Consider the following 24,680-nt stretch of genomic DNA (forward strand, 5'->3'; position numbering starts at 1 on the left):
TATGAATGGGTCTGTTACAAGCAAGAGATACAGACAAATGAATACACTTTTTAAGGGAAAATTCACTTGACAATCTCGTTGGGCACATCAAAAAAGTCTGAGATCCACTCCGTAGTGCGCTGGCAGTTTTCTTTGTGGTCGGCAGTCAGGTTTACCTGGGGAGAGACCTAACCTAAATGAACAAAACAATCTTGCAATCTCTAATAAACTCTCCTTGCGGAAGATTTCAATTGATTTGTTGATTTGTTGTTGTGTGTGTGCTTTTGTTTTGCAAAATAAAGAAAGATAATGGAAACAAATGCTTGAAAACAAATGAAAGCATACGATGGAAACAGTTAGTTAATCGTTTGTTTACTTGGGGTAGTTCTTTCTTACTCATCTGCCTGACTGCTGACCTCCAGGAAAAACTGCCCGCAGACGTGGGAAACTTGAAAAAGAGTGTTAAAAACTACGCAAATTGCACACTAAGGAGCAAATTTCAGACTTTTTTGGTGTGCCCATCACGATTTTCGAGCAAATTCACTCTTGTAAACTGTGCTCAGTTGATTTATCTCCTGCGTTCAACAGACCCATTATACGAAAACTAATTTTAACAGGAAATTTCTTCTTAACCGATGTTTACGTAAATATATTATGGAAATGAATTTTCTGCATAGTTATCCATTTACAACTGTTTAACAAAGACGTGATTTAAATCTCAGATTTGTCTTACTCCATTATAAATATTGGTTTAACTGCAGTCAATTGACGGTACTAAACTATGGTGATGCAATAATTTGCTTCCTACCTGTGAGCCAAATTAAAAGGGACTGTGAGAAAGTGGTTTATAATCAGTTAAAATAGTGGTTCTTTCATAATAAGTTAAAACTGAACTTCAAGCAAAAATACAATTGCAAAGGAAACAGCGGTCCTTTTGAACTTGAAGGAGAGCTTCATGAACTGTAAACATTTGTTCTTTTCAAGAACATTAGATTAGATTGATTGAAAAACATCAAAGTCTTTTTTCATGGATTTCATCTCTTTAGAGAGGTATTGCAACAACGCTAATTGTGCAATCGTTTGAAATTGCTATGCCACATCGCGTACATTTGTTAGTCTCAAAGTTAAACGAGTCACAACAGTCCAAGGGGATCTAACTTTGAGGGCTTGTACTGTATTTTTTCTGGACGGTTCACCGCTACAAAGTATACAAAATTAAGAACCAAAATTTGTGTTTCCTTCTCAAAACTTTACATCAAATACAACAGACATGTTGAAACTTTCTAAATTTAATTCTTGAGTTAGGAAATAACAGTTTTTGTCTAAATTCATTTGCAATTCCCACACACAGAAAAACTTGAGTTTACTCAAGTTAAATCGAACACTTAAGTGATTACAGTATATTTTGAGATGGATGGATTTTCCTACATACTGACTTTTTTGGACAAAATTAATGATACCTCGGGTCAGATAAGGAAAGAAACGTGTGTGAAACCAAGCTCTAGTTATTTGTCTGACATAAAGACTGATTTTTATATCCAATTAGGCCTATGCTGATTATGGTTCTTTCTGCAAGCTGTAAGTTTGAATTTACTCTTCATAATGTAAACTGCAAACATTTATTTCTCATCTTCTGAGCTAATTTTGAAATATTTTGATACATTCAACAAGTTTTGCAAGAAATTTTGATGAAATAACATGCGTTTTAGTGCTTAATTTCTTACATTATCTGGTGGTCCATGGACAATTTTACTTTCCTGAAATATAACTTACCACGACTTTCAGACTCAAGGGATGAAGTGTGGTAGACAGAGTCCTATTTGCCACGCTCTTCAATAAGAGGTTGTAGGCTAAATTCAAGGAGATGGGTAGAGAATGGATAGCAATTTGATTGTACATTGCCGTGACAGACGTTTTGCTCACTTGCAACGCCAACAAGTTTTCCGCATAGTATTCATTGAGGTCCGCCTTCCCTAAGTTCAGAAGATCTGAAAAATGATTGAATATTATATGAAAATTTCAGAAAGCATAAATTAAGCCATAACCATACTAGTCTGCCATTTTTTCCCTCGTTTAGAAAGCTTAAAATTCGAAATACACACAATGGGTCTCTAGACGAGGGCTTCACTGGGAAGAAAGCCATGAATTATCTTCCAACATTTACCTGGGATAAGATTCTCAAAACTAAAAGTCCAGAAATCAATTTCTTGACAAGATACATATTACCAAGTGTTTTTAACACAGATCGAATGGAGGTCAGACTATACAAAGAACGTCATTTGTATTTTTGGCATTTACCAACTGTTGGTTATAAGCACTTGAAAATTCTTCAGAAGTTGCATTCCAGACTTCTTGTTACGAGATTCTTTTTCCTAAGGAAATTTTGAAGAGAGAACATGTTACTTAGTACTTAAACTCATACTTTGTCTAAAGGCCCATTTCATATTTTGAAAAAGTTTTGAAAAATTTAAAAAATTTCGTATTTTCAAAAATTGACACTTAAACATCTTAACTTGTGACTATTCGTGGGAAAGGGGGCCAAAGAGCAGAGAAGCTCAATATTTGCTGATTTCATTGGTTTCACGCCTTAGATAGTTGGCTGTTGAACAAATAATTTGACACAAGAAAAAACAAGTCTAAACTAGAATGGGCCTGTTGCAAACTTTTGCTAGAGCAAAATTAAGAGTTGTTACTCATAGAAAGTGTCTCAAAAATCACAATGAGGGCATCGGCACAGTCAGAAATGCACTACTTACTTCACAATTTGCTACTTACTTCACATTTTTACAACGGCACAGGTGAACATTTCGTTAGGGGAGTCATTCCATCCAACCCCTGCTCACAAGGATACCACGCAATATTCAACATAGCCGACGCAAATCTGCCAAAACATATATGACAGAACGATGATTCAAACCACCTGATAACGATCAGCGTGTTTACATTCACATTTTTCTCGCGTTGATAGTATCCGCCTTGATTGACCTTGTGCTTTTCTCAACTTGCGCGCGGAAGCGTTGGTCATGTTGAGCAGGGATTGAATGGAACGACTCCTCTAACGAAATGTTCACCTGTGCTGTAGTATCCTTTTTGAAGCGGGAAGCTTAAAAAAACGCAAATTTCTCATGCAGATTGTGAAGTTAGGAGTGCATTTCAGAGTTTGCCGATGTGCTCATCGTGATTTTTGAGACATAATGTACGAGGAACAACTCTCATTTTTGCTCTAGCAAAAGTTTGCAACAGGCCCATTATGCTAGTTTGAAGTTTGGAGTTCAAGGAGGGTAATTTAGAGGAAGAGCGATCAACAGATTTAATCGGTCATGTTTCATGTTCAAAATTATCTGGTTAAATTGTAAGATTTTCTCCGATAAAGGCACACAAAATCGAATGAACCACTCTCCACTAATTGTTTGAGATAATGCAGAGTAATTTCCATCAAAAACGGCTCTCCTTAAAAAATCATTCTCCATGCACAAAAGTGCTTCTTCCAGTGAATGATCACTTGTTCATCTATACAAAACTATTTTGGACTAATTGACGAGATGAAACTGATTTGAGATCTGGTAAACAATTGTCGATGAACTTACATTGGTTAGTGTCTTGGTCAGGAGGAATTTGAACAGGGGTCTGCAGCGGGACGAGGTCTTTCAACTGCGCTGCGTATGGATTGGAATCATTTGAATGATAATAAATTTGCATGGTATCATAAATACTCGGGTCTAGTTCCAAAGCAGGCATGGGTGGTGGACCAATCTCTTGACTGTTCAGCAAGAAGTTTGACAGTATGGATGCCAAAATCGGTACAATGCCCTATAACAGGAAAAAAAGGGGGTTATATACAAACTATTGCTTTAATACTACAAATTTGTTTTTTTAGTGTGCTCCTTTACAGCTTTTAATGAGAGACGCTATACATACCCAAATACATATTAATGCAGCATAGTGTGATGCTTTTTTTATACTGACTGAGAAGCCGATACTGAATCTCCAGGGTTGCCACAAAATTTAGAAAATGAAATTCCCTGACACATTTTGGTGAAGATCCCTGACAATTGAAGATGTGATGGATGGTTAAGAACGCATAATTGCAAATAGTTTTCAGGCAAAATATATTGTTCAAAACCTCAAACCATTCTACAAAGCAATTGAGGGTGATTTAACAAATTTTCCCTGAAGATCAATCTTTTAAGTAGCCTTTGAGAAAACGACCCTATCATATGGAGTTGATGGATTTTAGGCAAATTTAAGAAATTTCTCAAAATCCAAGGATATTCAATAACTCGAGAACACAAAAAAAGCAAGTTTATTTCAGGATTTTTGGGGCATCACAAATCCAGGCAATAGGGTGTGTCACTTCTTAGAATAGATTTGGATCAAATTAAATATTAACGATAAAACTTAGATACATAGTTATTAGAAGAATGAGTTGTTTTACTTACAAAAATAAGGTACATGAAGCGTCTGCGATACGAGTAAATCAGTTTCTTATTCAGAAGAGCCGAGAACTGCTGACAAAGTAAAGCTGGCTGAAGTTTTAACTTTCCTGAATCTGGAGAATGAAAGGTAATTTTAACAGAAATTCATAAAAAATGAAACAAAAAATTTTAACACATGAGAAGTTGATTTTGATTGAAATAAAAATTCACATTTAGTTTCAAAGGACTTTTCTTGGGTAAAAAAGTCCTTTGTATAGAGCACTGTTGTATGTTTCATCCTTTGTGAGGAAAATAAGTTCACTGATGAAATACTGTGACCTGTGCAAAATAAGAAATCTCATTGTTTCTTGGAGTCTAAAATTAAGTTTAACTTACGTGAAGTAAGAAGCTTCAAAAAAAATTACAGTTGAAAATTTATTTCAACCCTGAGTAGACTCGATTTTAAAATTTTACAGCATTCTGACTTGCTAAGAGATTATAAATGATTCAAATAATAGTACAATTTAGCAAGAGCAGAATTTTTTAGCATTCCATGCATAGCTCTTCAGAGAGGAACTTCAAGTAAAATGGGCAAAAATTTATCCTGGTTTCTAACACCAAAACCCTGATGAAATTCCTAATTTTCGCAAAGATTTTTTGTTCTGAAAAGACTCCTATAGACAGATTGGTTTCTTCATGTTTGTCCACCAGATAAGACAAGATTACCGAGAATGTAGTCATGTGATTGGTCGGTTTTGTGAATCATCCTCTTTATTGTGCCGGTGAAGGATGTAATCACCGAGAAGCTAAAGGCATCTCTCGAGCTGCCGACACTTAGTCATCAAATTCTGGATGAATCCATCCTTAATGTGCATGGCAAAGAGGATTATTCACTAAACCGACCAATCACATAACTACGTTTTCCTTAATCTTGTCTTAACCGGTTGACAAATATAAAAAAATCAATCAGGCTCCTGGTATTTCCAGGGTTTCCAGGCCACAAACATCATGGATTAAGACTTCTATTACAGAAATGAATGCTGTACCTCCTTCTGGTGAGGTGAATGCCGAGTAATTTTCTTGAGAATTGGAGCTCTCATTATCTCCTGAGTCTCGTTCTTCAGCAGCAATCTCTCCAACTCTGCAAAACATTAAAAAACAAATTAGAGAGAAAAAAAAAATGAAAGTGGCAACTTCTCTTTTTAAAAGAAAAGTTATGAGAGGATATTAAGAACCCTTTAAGAAAAAAATATTTTGTAGCAGATAACTCTTAGTGCTAACTATCATATGAAGAGTGTGCCCTGTCACCGCAAGTAAAAAGATAAGTTTAATTTTTGGGCACGGGGGGGGGGGGGGGGGGGGGGGGGGGGGGTGGGGGGGGTGTTAATGCTAGGGGAAATTCCCGGGAGAGCCCTCAAAGTATGAGTTTTCATCTGTTAAGAAGAAAGAAGTCTGGCTAAAAGAGGCTTCTTGAGATTTGACTTTCATCAAAACTTATTGGAATTTTCACAATTGAAACTGAACGAATCTAGTTTAAAAGAATATAAAATTAAGCCTAAATTCAGAGGCAGAGTTGCCACAATTTCTTCATCTTCGATTTCCCTGATTTTTCCCTGATTAATTATGATTTTCCGTAACTCTAAAATTTTCGGATTCCCTGACTTTCCATAAAATTCGAATAAAACTTCCACTATGACTTTTTCCCCTTTAAATTACACTCACATCTGCTAAATGCGCCTCACAAAATTCCCTGACTTTTCCTGGTCGCCGCAAGTTTACTGACTTTCCCTGACCTTCCTGGTTCTCCAAACCGCTGGCAATCCTGAGAACAACTTAAAAAATAGAAACGTACTTCAAGAAGACTTCTTCCATGGTTGTGCAAGACACACCAAGACTAGCGATCCCCAGCTCGTTCTTCAACGATTCGAGTTTGGTGAACATGGAGGGAAATCCGTCCACAGACTCAGTCGGCAAGATGTAGGTCAGCTTGGGCCCTTCATCACTTCTCAGCTCAGCTTCTGGAATGAATTCTTGGATGGCGGATGTGATCAAGTCACGATTCTGGGTGAAGTTCTTTTGCTTCAGTACATTCAAGTAATATCCAGCACCTGAAATGGATATTCCAGTTACAAGTGTAAAATACGCATTGAAGAGACAAATTGAAAATTTCATTTAGTATCATTGTTCCAAATAATTACATTGTTTACTATCACTTGACCTTCGGCCAAACTCAACCAAGAAGTACAAGATTCGCACCTTGGTGAATCACGCATTAATTTTTAGCAGGCTTGCAAAAGTAGGGTGTCTATACCATTTCAGAAAAAACATTTCTGACCTTTTCCTGACAATTTAGTTGTCCTTACTAATCTAAGTTAGTTGAAATACCAGTTAGTATTGAACGGCCATTAACAATTCGATGAATGTGTTTTCCATCTGCCAAGAGTAGAGTAAAATAAAAAAACCTAGATTTTGTGAGAGCTGAATTGTCTTCAAATGAAAAAATATTAAGATTGTCTATACATTTCTTAAATTTTGGCACAAAGAAGAAGAATAGTATTATTGTTACATGACTTTCTCAAATTTTGCTGACAAGTACTTCACACGTCCTGTCTTCTAACGACAATCTGTTCAGCAACGCCACTCAAATGAATGTTTTTAACTATTACTTCCAAATCTTTAAGGTCAAATTTTTTGCCTTTTTCAACTCGTGGACCTAACATAAAGATACCTGCTTTCTCTGGACCTGCTTGACATCAAGTATGCGAAATTTCAGGGCAGGTTTGCTCACAAATCCTTTGAATCCGACACAATTTTTTGGAAACCAAAAGATTGGTGGCGATTGTAATGGGACACTCTTCAAGAACACTCAATGAAGCAGAAAGAAGAGTGGATTCTACATTGCCAAAAGACAAAACTATGTGAAGTTACATTAACATCATTCCAATTGCAAAGACATACCATACAATTTTTTTAACATAATTGAGGTTCCAAAGCACATGATTTCTCCATGGTCCATAATAGCAATCCGATCTCCCAAAACGTCGGCTTCTTCCATGAAGTGTGTTGTGAGAATGATTGTCCGTTCTCCACGCATGTTCTATGAAAAATAGGAAACCAGGTAAGCAACACAATGGTGCTTGAAAATTCTTTTGAAGTACATATAACAGAAATGAACATGCCTGACAAAGCAAAATTATTTATAGAAATATTAAGAATGCTTCATAATAAACACTGAATGTGTTTTCATGAAAATAAGGACCTTGGTTCAAGAAGGTACATTTTATAGGGAGACAATTATTTTCCAAGGAGAAAAAATAAAAAATTTGTTTTCCTTTTAGACAATATTTCCATCTTTGAAGTTAATGAATGAAGTTGTCTTACCAAAAGAAGGTTCCACATTTCTCTTCTAGATTCAGGGTCCATTCCAGAGGTCGGTTCATCCAACATCAATATCTATAAAAAGAGGAGGAAAGACGAATGAAAATCTGGAATGGTTACAAAACTAGAAACTTATATAGTATCACCTCAATAGACAACCTTAGATTTGACGACTTTTTTGATACAATGATAAATTTTATCGCTCTGAGTAAACTTATTTTTTTGTTGAAATAACAACTTTGAGGCAAATATGGCTTCAATTTCACAAGAATTTTTTTGGCCATTAACAAAAAAAATGCTACTTCTTGCAGAAACTTGGGACATACTTGTAGATCAACTTGTGTCACAGTGCTGTTTCAAACCAAACGCAGTGTTGTCACACATATAAAACGCAATTCTTAGGCATGTAAATACGGCACACCAGGTGATTTTACCTCACAAAAAGGCATTGCCTTGCCACAAAGCTGCTGCCACCAAGCAGATCATTGGAACGGTATGCAGATTCCTCGAGGGAGACAAAACTGTCATGCTCTTGACTTATTCAGCTTTCTCGCTGAGCTTATAAACTGAGATTAAATCTTTGTGACAGAAATTACAGTATTTCAGGACAATTTGAAAAACACGTTAAGCTTGAGCTTAATGCTGACCTTAAAAAACAGCCAGTATGCACATGTCATTTTTTACAATTTGCAGCAAGGCCTCAGCGTTAAATACTGGACCCCAAACTCATTGGACTGAATTTAACTCAGAAAATAGATGCGTATTTCTGAGAAAGACCTATTGCGGACACTTAATTATTGCTTCATGACAACTGATTTCTTTTCTTCCTCAATTGAATCGACGTATGCGAAAACGTCCGATGTCTAGGACAGTGTTTCAGAATTTGAGTGGACAATTTCGTTGTAACTTAACAACACAAGATGGTTTAAAACGTTAGAAATGTAGAACAATATTATAGATAATCCCCTAAGTGTAATTAAACTTTTACAAAAGAGATTGATCCTATTCATCGGTGTCGTGGGGCAAAAGAAACCCACCGCAATTATGAAACCCTGTATTGGACAACGGACGTTTTCGCATGCGTTGATTCAATTGTAAATGAGATTTTAAGGTTGGGAATGTTCTTGTAGAATTCTTTAAGACTTACTTTGGGGCTGCCAATCAAAGCAATTGCCAAGGAAAGCTTCCTTTTCATTCCACCGGAAAGCTGACCAATCATTGCTGATTTTTTGCTACTGATATTCTGCAGTTCCATCAGATTTAACGCTTCTGTGTAAGCTTGTTTTTTTGATAACCCTTTCAGCTAAAAAAAAAAATGAAATAGAAATAAATGAAATTAGTTAGTGGCATTAAAAATGAAAAGACAACAGATGAGACTTTAATTGAACTACATTTTGCAATTTGGAACTGCACTTTCCAGCTAATTTCAGAAACAACATATTTGATATTAATTTCCCTATGCAGATAGGTGCGTCTTTGAATGAGCTAAGTCCAATTGATGAACGATTTAAATTAGATAAAAAAGAATCTGCTATGGACAATGTGTAAAATTAAGGAGAATTAATAGAATAAAAATGTCAGATTTATAAAGTTTAAGAAAGAAGTGCAATAATCGAAGCCTCATGCGTAAAAACAGCGGATGTTGTGTTTTAAAGTTTTGAGAAACTCATGTTCAAAGTTTTCGAAGCTGTGCTTTTCGATGTCTGTTCAGCAAATAGGGTTCTGTCAAGGAATTTATTATAAAACGAATCTTCCTCTAAAAATGAGCCTTAGAAATTCAGAATTTAAGCAAATGTCAACAAGATACAGTGCTTTTAAAAAAAGACCACACACGCTGTTTTGCTAGACATTAAATGAACTACCTAGCTAATGTAAGGAAAGTACAGCGTTGATATTGATCAAATTATGATTCATGTTGAGTTTTTTTATCGTTTTCGAAAAAAATAAACATTGGGTAGCTTCCAAGGAAAAAAAACAATGAGGGACGAACTACATAAGTTATCGGTTATTTAAAATAGGGAAAAAATTAAAAAGGGTGCCAAATACCAAAGACCTGCATACAACAGGTCTTCTTAACTTCTATTACTACATATTGTAATGTGCTCATAGACTTGATTTTAACGGAGATTAATGAGCTTCAGGGAATTATTTAGCTCAATATTTATTATTTCAATGAGTTCTTACATCCGCTGTTTTTGGATAAAGTACTGTTTTTGATTTATATCTCATTGAAAAATTATGCCAGAGGTCTGAAACCTGGTACCAACACTCTTGAAGGTTTACAGATTCTAAAAAAGCGTTATCCCTGAAAATGGTGGACGTCCAATATTTGCTATTTTTCATTTTAAACGATCATCATTTTTTAAGATGACAATACATATTGGTTGATTACTAACAAAATAGGCTAAAATATTGTTACTGGGAGTTTCTCGACACAAGAAGGCGGGATCTACAGATCTGACAATCTATTTCATTTTTGATAAAGTATTATGCAGAAACTCAGATGCAACTGTTGTTTGAGCGGAGGAGAATCAGAATGCAATTCGGAGACATAATTTAAGATTGATTTAATGAGAGTCACAAATAAGATGAGAAAAAAGATTACCAATCCGAAGAAGATAAGATGTTCCAGCACATTTAGGTAGTTGAAAAGAAGATTGTGCTGAGGACATAGACCGAGGTTCTCGCGGAACTGTGAAATGTTGTCAAAGATGTTGTAGTCATCAACGATTACTTTGCCCGAGTCTGCTGGAATCATACCTGTTTACGAAAAGAAAAAGGAGTATAAGGTTAATGGAAAACATTTCAAACTCAATGTTGCAAGAAGAGGAAGGATGGACAACAATATTTTTGGATTAGTAGTCAACTTTCATCAAAGTGTCTTCTAAAATTTCATTTGGGATTTTACTGATATTCTTCTAAAATGTTAAATAAAATTTCCTGATTTTTAGCTTGAACAAATAGGCCCTTGTTTGATTTTACAAGGCAACATATTTAATGCATCATTCCAGATGTTTCAGTTTTGTTTATACTAGACTGCGTGTAGTTGAAAAATGCTTGACGCACTCCAAATTTCCAAATCCAAGACAGTTTTTTATATATTCCTAATTTTCCCCCACGACATCAAATTTCCTGAAATTTTCCGGTTTTAACTGACGGTAGACACCCTGTTCAAACTGACTGAACAAGTGTAGTTCATCTGATACTATCTGTGGTAAAATTTACAGTTCATAAGTTTAAGAAAGAATTGTAGGACAAATAAGTACATGGGAGATATAGTCTCATGATTCCATTGTAAAATTCTGAGACTGAGTCTTAACGATGTAAACAAATGCAACACACTCATTCTAATAAATGAAAATTCCTTACCTGTCAGCATTGACATAGTAGTAGTTTTTCCGGCTCCATTATGACCAAGTAAGGCAGTAATTTCTCCTTGGTAGAAATTGACCGAAACTTTATTCACAGCAGTTACGTTCTTGAAAGACTTTTTCAGATTCCTAACTTGGATTCCTGGTTTGAGATCTCTTGAGACAGGCTCAAAATTTCTATTTTGCATGGGATCACTCTCATCATCAACGAATTCTTTGGATGCTCCAGTGTTGCTCCAGTATGATTTCTGCAGATAACAAAAGTAGACTTTAAGCAATAAAAGTCACAGAACTGAGAGAGAATCGTGAGCATCCAGTACAAAAAGGTAAGTAACATTTTTGAAATTTTCTGAATGAGTAAGTCTGACCTTCAGAAATATTACTGAGTTTTATGGCTCATAAAAAATGTGCTGCATGATCCAAAAATCGCATTATAAGTGTTTCTAGGGTAAATTTTAGCAAGAATTATTTTTGAGCTTAAAAGTGCTCTAAACAGCTTCTTCGACTGGAAAAATAAGTCTACAGTTGTAGGATTAAATAGAATATTTCTAATTGGCCTGAAGCTCATTCCATCACATAGAGTTAAAATATCAACTCTAAACAGTGATAAATCGCATATACAGTTGGGATAAATAACATCTCATAACAATTGAAACTGGAGGATAAAGAAACAAATGCAGGTGAAATGGTACATTCTTCAAGACTGCTCTTCATGAAATGTCATAAAATTTGTTGGCATGACATTTTTCTGTTTCACATTGGGCTGGATTTTGAGCGGCTTTGATTTTTGTTTTTTCAGTTAAAATTTAATTAAATAATGTAGATATTCTAATTTTTACATATTTTCCAACAATGAAATGAAGAAAATTGTGCAACAGCTCCAATGAACTGAAAAAATAGAATGGAAAATTGCATTCTTTTACACTATTCTTTTAGCAAAGTTCACTTCAAAATATGTTTTTGTATATGTATGTACATGTTTGTGTATTATGTATGTTCTGTATATGTTCATAACAGGCTGCTCTTAATGAAGATGGTACGTTTTAGGGACCAAACAGTTCCTTCTTAGTAAAGAAGAAATTTTTGTGATGACAGGTGATGGTGTAAAGAGAGAGAGAGAGAGAGAGAACTTTGCCTCCATTTTAAAATGGAGAAGCATAGAGCCAAAGGGCTAGAGAGCTTCAAAACAATTCATGCTTTGTGAATTTACCTTGGTGAAGAATAAAAGACTTTCTGGTATTCCATATGGTCCTGGCCTGACGGCATCTAGATACCAGGTGATAATGCTAAAGATGACAATTTGAAGAGTGAAACTTCCAAAAATGACTGCAAGAGATGACGTGTCTCGATCTACTGGCCGCGTGTAGAAATCAGACCAATGAGCACCATCAGCTGTAAACAAAGTTAAACGCTGCTGGTGAAAAGAGCTTGTACAGGTAAATTTCTGCTAAAAAAGAGACAATTTATTTTTTTTGTCTGATGGAAATTGTTGGCATTCAATTATTTGATATTAAGGGAATCTACAGTAGAGACAGGAATGCTATGCACTTTTCCAAAGCTGGAAACAAGATTATCCCAGAGTTTAGGGTGAGACATTCATTCGCCTGCAGACTGAATGTCCGATCATTACTTTAAAATAAATCTTAAAAATAGTAAACCTAGTAGATGAAACTGATCAATTAAAAATTATTGATGAAGCTAGGCTAGAGTCTGATCAATAATTGAACTTAGTCACGTCTCCCGACGGCCAAAAGTACAGTCAAAACGCATTGGTAAGAAATTCAATCAGACCAGCGAGTAAAATTTTTTACAGTATTTTTTAAAGGTATCAAAGAAACTGAGTTAGTATTGAAAAGTGGACTTGTTGTTTTCCAGTTTCGACCAATTTTGATAGGTGAAACTTCAGATACAAATGCTGTGACTGGTGGAGTGTACAAAGTACCCTTCTTTTCTTAACATTTAGTACTTAAAATAATCTTCTCTTCTAGCAAAGATAAAGGTCGGCAATTTTAGTAATCAAGGGATCATAGGCAGTAAACTGACATTTTAAGATGCTACAATTTAAGCAGAAAAAGGGCACATTTAAAACACAGAAACAGAGCATGAATGATTCCAAATAATAATTACCTCTCAGTTCAAAGTAATGGAAGGATGCCCAGCCTCGATTCAGAGCAATGTTCGGGAAAAGGTACGAAGCATACCTCAAGATCTTGAATCGTGAATCATTTGGTATCTCAAACTTGTATCCAGTTGCATACCACAGAATCATAGCGACACAAACTCCAACAGTTGCTGGAACAAAATGATGTATTAACTTCGTCGGATAAAAATGCTTGGAAGAGGAATTTCTAGTCACAATTTTATACGTTTAAATTTTTCTTTCATAACTAATACAGGATAGAAGTATTTTTTTCAATTTTCTATAATTCTTGGGGTGATATTTTCGTGTACTTCCAAAGTAAACATGTAGAAATTCTAAATGCATTGGTTAAAATCTTGCAAAATAAAAATTCAAATGCACTCATCCGCAAAAATAAAGTAGATGTTGATACTTACGTCTTTTGAAGATGGGGCAGAGAGCAAAGGAGAAACAGATGGCGACCAAAACATACAGCAACAAGTAGACAAACAGAAGTGTGGGTGATGATTTCAACAATGGAGGCCCAAAAACGGGGGCTGTCATGAAAAATGTGACTATCGCAAGGGTGATGAGTTGCGTCATGAGAACTGCCATTAACCAACCGACCCAAGTCATCCAACTCTTCAAACCCATCATTTTCATCAGTTCCTGAAATGTAATTATTTTTTTTCAAAATTTGGATTTGTACCCGTTGATTCAGATAACTTTGGTAAGTCTTCATTGCACAATGTCGGCCATATTCTTGAATAGATGATGAAATTCAAGCTAAGTTGTGATTTTTTTAGATGTACTTGCTGAGATATTTTACTCACTAAATGACATGTCACTTCCTTAACCATAACAACCTTCTTCTCAATTTCAGCAGGGCTTTCATGATGCCTCTGAAAATGGAGGCAAAATGTCAAGAAGTTACACTTTGTTGAAAATGAAATCAACAAATTTCAAAATGGATCGCCAATTGCCTTCTTGGTTGGTCTTGATTATAACTGCACCGAACAGTGTATTTCTCTGAGGAAAATTCCTCCTTCTATAAACTTTTTCCTCCTATCAGGAAAATAATTAGAATTAAATGGAACTTAACAAACGGTGACATCCCACCACCTATGTTCAAATGACTTCAGATAAGAGGTAATTATCTGTGATTGAGAGTTTTCCCATTGGCTACTTCAAAATAAAAATTTTGGATCGTACAAGCAACTATTGCAATAATGACTGACCTTTGCACCTGTTTCTTTTTCAGAGATAATGTTCTTCAACAAAAATGGAAATATGAGCGTCATACTAAACAAGGTTGCTGCTGGTAGAAATTTGAAAATGAGATCAAAAACAGACTCGTCACGACTCGATGCAGGCTGAGGAAATTCTTCAATTAGGACCTGAAAAAATGAATAACATATGAAACTAAGATACTTACAGAACAGACAATAAACTAACAAGCATACGAGTTCCTTCAATTTTAGTGCTCGTCTAAGAATGCTCATCTGCTGAGTGTTCATGTTAATGTTTACCAGCTCATATACAGAAAGTAAAGATAGGAAATGTGTGCAGGGGTGCAGAAAATGTTTATCAGTCAATAGTGAGAAAAAAGTGAGGACACTAGAAAAGGGGGGAAAAAATAAGAGGGCAGGAGGCATTCGGAATTTTGTTATTTTAAACTTTAGCATTATTTCTCTATATGAAAGCACCATTTGTGGAGTAGGAAACCATCAAACGTATTATTTTTTTGGAAGGAAACTACTTAGTGTGCTACAGTTTGTATGGGGAACTGTAATTTGCTCACCTATGTGGAGAAAATAATGAAGTGTGCAGTCTTATATGGACAGCAATGTGATCGCTTCCTTGAAAAATTTGAAGGGAAAGTAGACTTATGTGGACAGGACTGTGAAGGCAGCCTTAAAAAATGTTGAGGCAAAGAACTTTCTGCACTCCTGAATATGTTTAACCCTCTATTCGGAAGTGTTTGAAATTAAGCATGTTATATGATGATGTACAACAAATCTTTTTTTTTATTTGTTAAAATTTTGATGAAAATCTTCCGAACGCAAAAAAAAAAATAAAAAAATAAAAATAAAAATAAAAAAATGAAAAAAAAAACAAATAATCAAAGTAAGTACATTTGCGACAAGCAAAAAAAAAATCTTCATAAAATCACTGGAAAAAATATCACAAAATTGCAAAATGAGCCACTATTCCACCATTTTCAGTAATTTAAGAAAGTGTCCCAAATTTTTTATCATACGTTTAGGTACACATACTACAAAAAGACAGAACTATTTTTCATTCTTTGTCTGTTTATACAGATTGTTGCACCCTAAAATGAAATATTCTTGATTACAGCAAAGATAACATAGCAGAACTGAAGCAAGAAAATTTGGGTAAGGCAGAGAATAAATGAAATGAGACAGGGACTGAAAGAACACACACAGCGACTGGGGATTAATGATTTTAGAGAATCATGTGCATAACAATAAGTTATTTTTCTGACAGTATGTCACATCATACATTACTTTGATACAAATTTAGAAAAACTTCTTACCTTCGGTAAAGTAGAGCCGCTGTTTGAAGACAACTTTAACACCGCGTCCTGTAAGGCCCAATCAATTGCCAAAGAGCCTCCCCAGATATAAGCAGCTGCAAAACGAAAATGTCAAAAACAATAAAACGACTAGACAAAACATAATCAGGGTTACTTTTTTCCCCCAATATCCAATTTGGTCTGGTCATTACTTGACTTACTAAGACAATTTAAGTCGACTCTAGGTTGATGACTCATTAAAAAATACAGTGGTGCCCATTTTATTAAAATTTATTTCCTGAAAATACACAGTTAGCTAAGCTTTTAACGGATTTTTTCAGATTTTCTTAAGTCTAAATGGCAAAAAAACCTGTTTTGAAGATGCCAAAAACGGGACCAGTCTGCGACATATTATTTTGGTAGGCTCTGATGTATCATGTATGTATCATATCATGATGTAGGGAAAAATAGCGTTGACTGATTGGCTGAACTCAGCTTCTTGGGTGGGCCACGTAAAACAAGAAAAAACAAAAACTTCCAATATAAGCAGATAATGGGACCAAATAGTTCTGAAACTTAACCAAAGTTGTCTTCCTGATTAGTGTGACTAATGTTCAATGTTGCTCCAAACAGTGCGGCTGTAGGAATGGATTTTGTGCTTTTCATGAAATGTTTTCCCTCTGTAATGAGAATTTCTCTTTAACAGAAAATAACACCAGATGTAGCCAATATAGAAAACTGCATGGCTATGACGTGATGTATATAAAATTTTAATAACATATCTGCCTTGAAGTAGCCTAGTTTTTTGGCTAGTAGAAAACAAAAAATCTTTATAACTAGTGTGTTCCTTACCGCTTCGGCCTTCACGCTCGCTTCCAGGCGTGCTGACTAACACATTTGTATCAACGAGTTCATTGACTGGCCGAATTACAACATCAATGTGCTTAGGGATCTCGTTGGAATCTGCATTGATATTCCGGAAATAAATCCCAAAGGCAGGTATGAATAATGGTGTATCATTCTTGTTTCCATACACTTTGAAAATTCGATCCACAATAGCTGACTCGCTGTCGACGCCATGAGTTTTAATCTCGATCACACCTAGAAAAATTATAAAATATTATTATTTGTATTTATTAAATTAAAACTACTACTGATACACACACATATAATAATGAAAAGCACCTATTTCATTTGTTGTATTTCGAGCGACCACAAGCTGCTGAAAGGAATGCGCCCTTGAACGTCGAATCACCTTAATGCCTTGTTTCCACGGGACGTTTCAGGGGATATTCCCCGAGTTCGAATCTCAGAAATGAAACTTCTGGGCTTTTTTACCGTTTCTCAACAAGACAAAATTTCATTTTCTTCTTTTTAATTCGTTCCTGGGACTCCACAATGACTCTTAGTTGGCACTGCCATTAGTGTTGACTAACTCAATATTTTTCCCAACTTTGCAAGCGAGATTTTTCCTTAGAAGAAATCCCATGAAACATCCCTTGGGAAAAAGGCCTAACACTCCTAACAGTCCTAAACTGTTACATATTTTTCTTCCTTCGAGACTCCTCATTCACATTCACCTCTTCAGTGTAGCCACAGAATTTAAAAAAATGAATTTCCCTGACATTCTCCTGACAAATAGTAAAATTCCCTGACAATTGAGGATATGCCAGATGGTTAAAAGACATAATTTGAAATATTTTTGGGCACCATTCGTTGTTTGAATGCGTTGAAAGTGTCCAACTCATTCTGGAAAGCAAACAACGGTGACTTGACAATTTTTCCCGAACCTTTTTGTCATTTTCCCCGCAGGGTGTCTAAAATCAGGCTGGCCGAAAATCAGTGCTTTTTCAGTGCATTCCCGAGAAATGCAGTACCTCCTCAACAGAAAAATTCAGTACTTTCACAGTGCCCCCATTTGACGAAATTCGAAAAATTTCGAAAATTTGAAATTCTCGCTCGAATTGCGACTAAGATGACGTAGACACAAAATTTCATTGGTGACTTGAGGATTAACTGACTACACAATTGCGATCTTGCAGGCACTTCTTTAGGAATAAATGCGCAGGGGATTGCATACTTTCCAGGCTTTATTGAAAAACACGCGTGGTATGAAGGCAAAATTCCGGACATCCTTGCAGAATCTCCGTACTTTGTCAGTACTTCCGGACGGCCTTTGGAAAATCAGTACTATTTCCGGACTTTCCGGACTTGTAGACACCCTAACCCTGACATGATCAGGTTTTCCCTGACTGTGACAACTCTGCTTATTTCACTAAACGGGTCTTGCTAGAGTAACCTACTGTGCTTGTGGTTGTCCTTGATGACCTCGACCATTTTATCGACGATCCTCTTGGTTGCGCTGTTGTTGGGGGCGAAGGTGAGGTCCAAGAAGGGGAAATGTGTGAGTCCATGGGTCAGGATGTCGCTTTCGGGTTGGACGGGGTAGATGGTCTCGTTGCTCTCGAAGTGGAAGATCTTGTTGTGCTGGACGGCGACTTTGGTGACGAGGCCGAAGATGAGCGTCGGGATGGCGATCTCGAAGAGGGCCGCCAGCCAGTGGTGCCGCCGGATGCACATGTTCCGGTAGTGGAGCACCCGGATCTGCTTCCACAGCGTCATGATGCTCGAGTGCTTCCGCTCCCTCGCACTCGTCAACTCCGGCTTCTTTGACCGATCCAACAGGGTATTCTGCTAACAAAGCGAAAAATTTCATTACAATCATGACGTATCATATTTTATAATTTTATTGATTACAGAAAGAGTTCTTGGACTATATTTTTTTAATCAGCATAATTCGAAAAAAATCGGAAAAGTACCTTACATAATAGTTGAACGGCTCTTAATGTAGGTAATTATAAACAAGAAAGAAAAACACCACTAAAAATGTGGCCCAAGATCCATCCATATAGGTCAGTCATTCCCGAAACCCAAATGAGAATCTTCTGCGCATGACGTCAGCATTACTGCCGCGAAAACCAGATATGTCGGAAACAATGCTTTTCCTATGGGAGAGAACAAATTTTTCTTAATGAATCATTTAAATTTCTTACTTTTAAATTCTTTGAAGCTTTCTGAGTGTCGAAAGGAACGTTTAGAAATTAGCGTCAAGGGTTTCAATTCGGCTGAATTTGCGTTTTTATATTTTTAAATGATTTTTGAAGTCAGCGATGTAACAAGCCATCTAGTGGTATAGATTCGCGTGTAAAAATGGCTGATGCAGAGTAAACTGTAAAAATGAAAGAACACAAATTCGGCAAAATCGAAACCCTGAATGCTAATGTCTAAACGTTCTTTTCGACACACAGAAAGTTTCAAAGGATTTAAAAGTAAGAAATTTAAATGATTCATTAAGAAAAATTTGCTCTCTCCCATAAGAAAAGCATTGTTTCCGACTTTTCTGGTTTTCGCGGCAGTAATGCTGACGTCACGAGCCAATGGAAAGGGGCTTACCCCGAGCGGGGAAATCTGCGCAATGACTGACCTATATGGATGGATCTTGATGTGGCCCGGACTGAATGTAATCAAGTGGCAAATAAGTGCTGGGTCCACACTGTTTTGCACGGACAGCAAGGCCAAAAAGTTCCACGAGTTTTTGAGCTTCAAAGTTTCCGGAACTTTATAGCCATGCTTTCCCCGCAAAACAGTGTAGATTCAGCACTAATTAACCACCTTTTTAATTATAAATTTGATTAAGGCTATGACTGAGAGGAAAGGGCAATATCAAAGAAGGAAAATGTTGAGATGGATCTTCAGCCTTGATGCAATGCATTCTGGGCATGATCAATGTCCAGGGCGATTCAAAGGTCCCGCACCGCCTTAGTTACCACTAATTTTCTTGCCCCCAACCTGGGAGACTCCCTTAAAATTGGGGATGCGGGTCCCAAACATAGTTTTTTTGACCTAAGAGCACTCAGCACTCAAGAGACTCAAGCAGACTCGCAAGATTGCAAGTCTTGGTCTCTATCTGCTAAAAGTTGAGTACGAGATTGATGTCTAGTGCTGGACTTTTGGATCACCCTGTATGATTGAACCATTGATTTAGCCATTTGGTGGATTATGAAGAAACAAAGAAAAGTCAGTCAATAGATCAATCACTAAGGAATAACCATATTGAAATCATCTCCAAAATCTTGATATAATCAGAAAAGGACTTTTTCCAATCAGCCATTGATACATACTTCGAAATCGGTTGAAAATTGAAAAGGGTGCATCTAGAGTTATTTTACAACGTTACATCTTAAGTTTTTATAAGATACAACAAAACGGTGAAACTACCAGACCACGTATCTCGGTTTGCGACGTTACTAACTTCCTGTTATACTTTGGAAAAACGACTCAACGGTGATTCTTGAAAACTTACGAGACTTTTCTTCTCTGTACGAAGAAAACCCTACGAAAACTTTAAGGTATGATATTGATTCGCTCTCCTTCAAACAAATAAACTGGAAGCGGAGATTTTTAAACACCGCAAACGAGATACGTGGTCTGGTAGTTTCACCGTAGAACTGAAATTTTGCTTTCCCCCCAAAAAAATAATCGCATTGAAAATCATAGTTTTCAGGAACTTTTAGCACTCGTACAGTCCGATCTGAAAGATTTGCTAAAGTATCGGAACCGGCAAGGGAAGCGTTGACAAGCCATCGATATTTCTCCAGAGCACAAAATCGATTTTATTGCTGCCCGCCAATACAACTGCAGGCTGCGTGCTAGAGAATGCGTTCCGTTTCGCCAAGGCAGGAAACGCCGATTAAAACCCTTTCCATGCTACAGGTGTTGCCACAACCTTTGTAGGATGCGTTTTTTCCTCTATCTCTCTTTTCTTTCTTTTTTTTTACTTATTGTTATTGATTGATACCAAGTCACAAAGGTAACGCTAGAGTCTCTTTATACTGAGAGTCAAGACAACACCCCTCATGGAGTCACAAACGGGAATAAAGATTACACAAATTGAACGTTTTTTGTAATCTTTGATCGGCTCATTCTTAAATTCCTTTCTCCGTTCCTTCTCTCATTCCGTTTGTTCCTTGCCGAACCCGTAATTCCCTGGTCCATTCCAGATTATAATCTTTGCAATTGGTGAAAATGTAATCTTTATTCCCGTTTGTGACACTGAGAAGGCCTAAAATCCGGTTAACCAATCAGAAATGGATTCGCATTGTCTTGACTCTCAGTATAAAGGGACTCTAGGTAACGCCACCGAACCGTACGCATATATCATGTTATACCCTAAGGGTCTGCCTGCGTTCGAAAGTGTGGGGAAGGATATTTTCGGACGTCATTTTGTCTTTAGCAGCGATGCGCGTAAAAATGAAAGCTCAAAAGAGACAACACAGGGTGTCTGGTTTTTATTCATTATGGGAGACCCTGATGAAATCCTTATTTTTCCTGATTTTGGACGGCTACATCCTAATTTCATAATTTTTCCGAATCCTGATTTTTCGCGAGAGGAATGTAACTTCACAAAAATAGCTCGATAAAAAAATACAATCGGACGGCCGGGTTTTCTCAAATCCTGATTTTACGACTGATCAATCTGACGGCCGGGTTTTCTCAAATCCTGATTTTACGACTGATTGTTCCTCAAATCCTGATGGAATCGGGAAAATCCTGATGCCATACACCCTGCAACATTGAACTCGTTTTTCATGGGATAATATTGTTTTAAAAAAAAATCGAGAAAAGTGTCTGCAAACTGAGTGCAGTCTCTACATTTCAAAAATGCAAAAACTAAGGAAAGAAAGCTCATTCTAAAGAAAAATACAATTTTAAACAAGTGGTGAAACTTTCTTTCATATATCATACTATTTCTGAGAAAATCCACGACAAATGCGAGCGGACCCACTTCGGTACATTCGACCCATCTGGATGACAACTTTTCTTGCATTCCAAGATTCCGTGACTTTTCAGGAATGCTGAATACATATAAAATCCCCTGGATTCTCAATGCGCATTCCGACACATTTTCTCATGAAAATTCGGTTCACGAAAAATTTTAACCGGCAAGTCTTTTAAAATTGAAAAAGTGCAATATTAGGGATGGGGAGAAAAAAGTCTATGTTCTGAAAAACTTTCCACATTTTGACGCGCTCACCCGACTGCTTATCACATTTCTCTCATCGGCGTTCTAAAAAGTTTTCAAAAGTGCAAGAACCCTTCTTTTCTTCTTTTCTTTGATTTCCGACTCATAACCCCTAAAAATCGCCCCTCATTCCACGTTTTCACGCACCCACCCGCCTGCTTATCACATTATTTCTCTCATGGGTTTTCCAAAAAATGTTCAAAAGTGCGAGAACCCTTTCCTTCATCTTCTTCTCTTTTATTTTTACTTTGGACCCCTGAAAATTGGCCCTCCTTCCACACTATTACACGCCCGCCCGCTGGCTTTCCACATTTTTCTCATGGGCTTTCCAGAACATTTTCAAATCGTGCGAACCGATATTCTGTCTGTGATTTTCGACTTTTGACCCCTAAAAATCGTCTCTCATTCCACATTTTTACGCACCCATCCGCCTGCTTATCACATTTCTCTCATCGGCGTTCCAAAAATTTCTCAAAAGTGCAACAGCCCTTTTCTTCTCCTTTCTATGATTTTCGACTTTTGAACTCTCAAAGTTTTGCCTCTTCCACATTTTCACGCAAATTTTCTGCATTCATTCGAACAACTCCTCTATGCTACGTGTAAGAGCCAGGGGTCGAATTTCGTCGGTCCTTCCACCGTACTTAAATATACTTAAGACGGGTCTCGACTGCACTTAAGTCCGGCTTGGCGCTTCTGATTGGCCGGTGGTGCGGTTCGGACTCATCGATGGATGTTGCACTCCGTGTGAAAGAGCCGACAAAATTCGGCCCCAGGATTTCCAGGCTTTCCCGAAAATGGGCAACGTCGGGTAGCCTTCGGCTTGAGCTCATCAATCATCGATCACCCATTTGACGAACTCGAGCGCGGAGTTGCGTCATGCTCGCAGTAAAAACGCAATTACTCGCTCCTGGTGCACGGTGCGAGAACGCCGACAATAAGTCGTAAACGCGCGGGTGAATCATCATCCGATCCGTTTGACAACAATCCACTCGGCCCCCGGGGCCCGGGCCGCCACGACGAATCCGCCGCTAGTCGGCTTTTACCTCCCGACTATCGACCCGATGGTGATTAAACCCTTCCATGATCGGAGATGCGAAATTTCATTAAATTTTATAGACGGAAAGTTCAAAAACTTTCTTAAAAGCAGGGCTTCAGAAAGTTGTTCGTTTTCACCAATGGTGCCCATCCCCCTGAAAACTTTTAATCCATACGAGTTATCCCCTTAATCTTTAGTCATTCCTCCCTCACCGGGGGTAGGAGGTCTGGAGGTTATAGAATACTCCCTAGGTGTAGGGTGGCATAATTTTATGAAAAATAAAATCTGGAAATTTCACGTGAAATATTTCGTGAAATTTCAGAAATTTATGAAAAATATTGAAAAACGCCGGTTCCTTTGCATATTTCGCAAAGTGTAAAAATTTTGACTTTCGTCTATTTTTGTGTGTCCGAGTGCGGGTTACATACTCTAGCCCCTGAAAAATATGCAATATTTGACAGCCTCGTGAAATTTCATGAAATATTTCACTGAAATTTCCAATCTTTCACTTCTCTTATACGTTTCATGCCACCTTAGACGGGGGGACGGCGAGATCGAGAACAATTAATAGCATCCCTGCCTGAGAATTTTATCTCTATTTAATCGACGGCCGACCAAAAATTCATTTCAATAGGCTTGCTTTCAAATTTCCCCTACGTGAAGGAGATAGATGGACCCACAATCAATTTGAGGAAAAGGAATAAGGGCTGGGAGAGGGAACGACTCACTAACCTGGCAGTTATCGCCGGGAGACGAGTCTGGGAAAGTGCGAGGGATTTCGGATGCGGGAGAGGATCTTGAGGCAACGCAGGGACGAGGTCGACCCTGGGGACGGTGGTCGCCGACGTTTGCAGATCGGGATATTTCTGGGGTCTCGGAACCCGGATCGACCGGGGGCCGCCGTGGCGTTTCTGGGGGGATCGCGCCGCCGTGGCGCCCCAACTGAGGAGGCGGTGGTGATTCGGGTGCTCGTTGCGACCCAACGTGGGGCCTCCGCGGGGCCGGCTGGGGGTCTGGGTCTCTCCCCGCCATGAGCTCGGCTAGTATTCCAGGAATGTCTGTCACCGAAAATAAATGTGTTCCAACGTGGAGGATTCGCAGGGAGTGTCTTATCAGCTCCCTACCAACGATTGAACCAGCTAGCAGGGGAGCAGAAAGGTCTAGACCATCCCATTTTAAAAACTCCTTTTCCTCCAAAAATTTCGAAAAAATTACTTTTTTAGGGTGTCTAGTTTGTTTTTCATTTTGGGAAATCCTGATTTTTGACTGCTAAATCCTGATTTCATAATCTTTCCAAATCCTGATTTTTTGCGGAGAAAAATTAAAATTTCGGCATAAGCTCATGCGAAAGCAGAACTCCAGAATTTCGGCCGGTCGACTTTTCTCAAATTCTGATTATACGGTCGATTTTTCCTTAAATCCTGATATAATGGGGAAAATCTTGATGCTTGGCATCCTCTTTTTTTATGGCTCTGTGCGTATAATGTAAATTGCCGCGATGTTGCGCAAAACATGGGATTTATACGGCGATTTTGCGGGAAAAATATTATTTCAACCTCAGTTTTGCAAAATTAATCGCGATTTTGCCAGTTTTCCCATTTCAAAACACCGTTTTCGGGGCCAACCGCGATCTATCGCGACCAGCCCGGTCGCGTGGTCCAGAAGTTTTTGCACCTCTGCCAGCTAGTTCATTACCTAGAATGAATCCTTCCAAGGCTACGAATAAAATAAAATAAAAAAAAAAAAAAAAAAAAAAAAAAACTA

General features: G+C 37.5%; 1 protein-coding gene across 5 annotated transcripts in view; it reads right to left on the bottom strand.

The window, feature by feature from the left end:
• Nucleotides 1-24,680, bottom strand: part of LOC109038638 (phospholipid-transporting ATPase ABCA3) — a 42,083-nt gene that overhangs the window by 11,664 nt on the left and 5,739 nt on the right. For 3 of the 5 annotated variants that reach the window (XM_072302014.1, XM_019053760.2, XM_072302016.1), the window contains exons 2-18: nt 18,102-18,492; nt 16,651-16,899; nt 15,820-15,914; nt 14,501-14,659; nt 13,700-13,931; nt 13,271-13,435; nt 12,354-12,535; nt 11,142-11,391; nt 10,378-10,532; nt 8,920-9,075; nt 7,776-7,847; nt 7,353-7,491; nt 6,247-6,502; nt 5,441-5,535; nt 4,419-4,528; nt 3,567-3,789; nt 1,753-1,967 (exon numbers count right to left, since the gene is read on the bottom strand). In XM_072302014.1, the coding sequence (XP_072158115.1) occupies nt 1,753-1,967; nt 3,567-3,789; nt 4,419-4,528; nt 5,441-5,535; nt 6,247-6,502; nt 7,353-7,491; nt 7,776-7,847; nt 8,920-9,075; nt 10,378-10,532; nt 11,142-11,391; nt 12,354-12,535; nt 13,271-13,435; nt 13,700-13,931; nt 14,501-14,659; nt 15,820-15,914; nt 16,651-16,899; nt 18,102-18,420 (3,072 nt within the window). In that variant the 5' untranslated portion in view covers nt 18,421-18,492. The remainder of the gene's footprint in view (nt 1-1,752; nt 1,968-3,566; nt 3,790-4,418; nt 4,529-5,440; nt 5,536-6,246; nt 6,503-7,352; nt 7,492-7,775; nt 7,848-8,919; nt 9,076-10,377; nt 10,533-11,141; nt 11,392-12,353; nt 12,536-13,270; nt 13,436-13,699; nt 13,932-14,500; nt 14,660-15,819; nt 15,915-16,650; nt 16,900-18,101; nt 18,493-24,680) is intronic. The other 2 variants (XM_072302015.1, XM_072302013.1) reach the window with 1 other exon arrangement.

Source organism: Bemisia tabaci, chromosome 6, assembly GCF_918797505.1.
Source record: "Bemisia tabaci chromosome 6, PGI_BMITA_v3".
NCBI lineage: Eukaryota > Metazoa > Arthropoda > Insecta > Hemiptera > Aleyrodidae > Bemisia > Bemisia tabaci.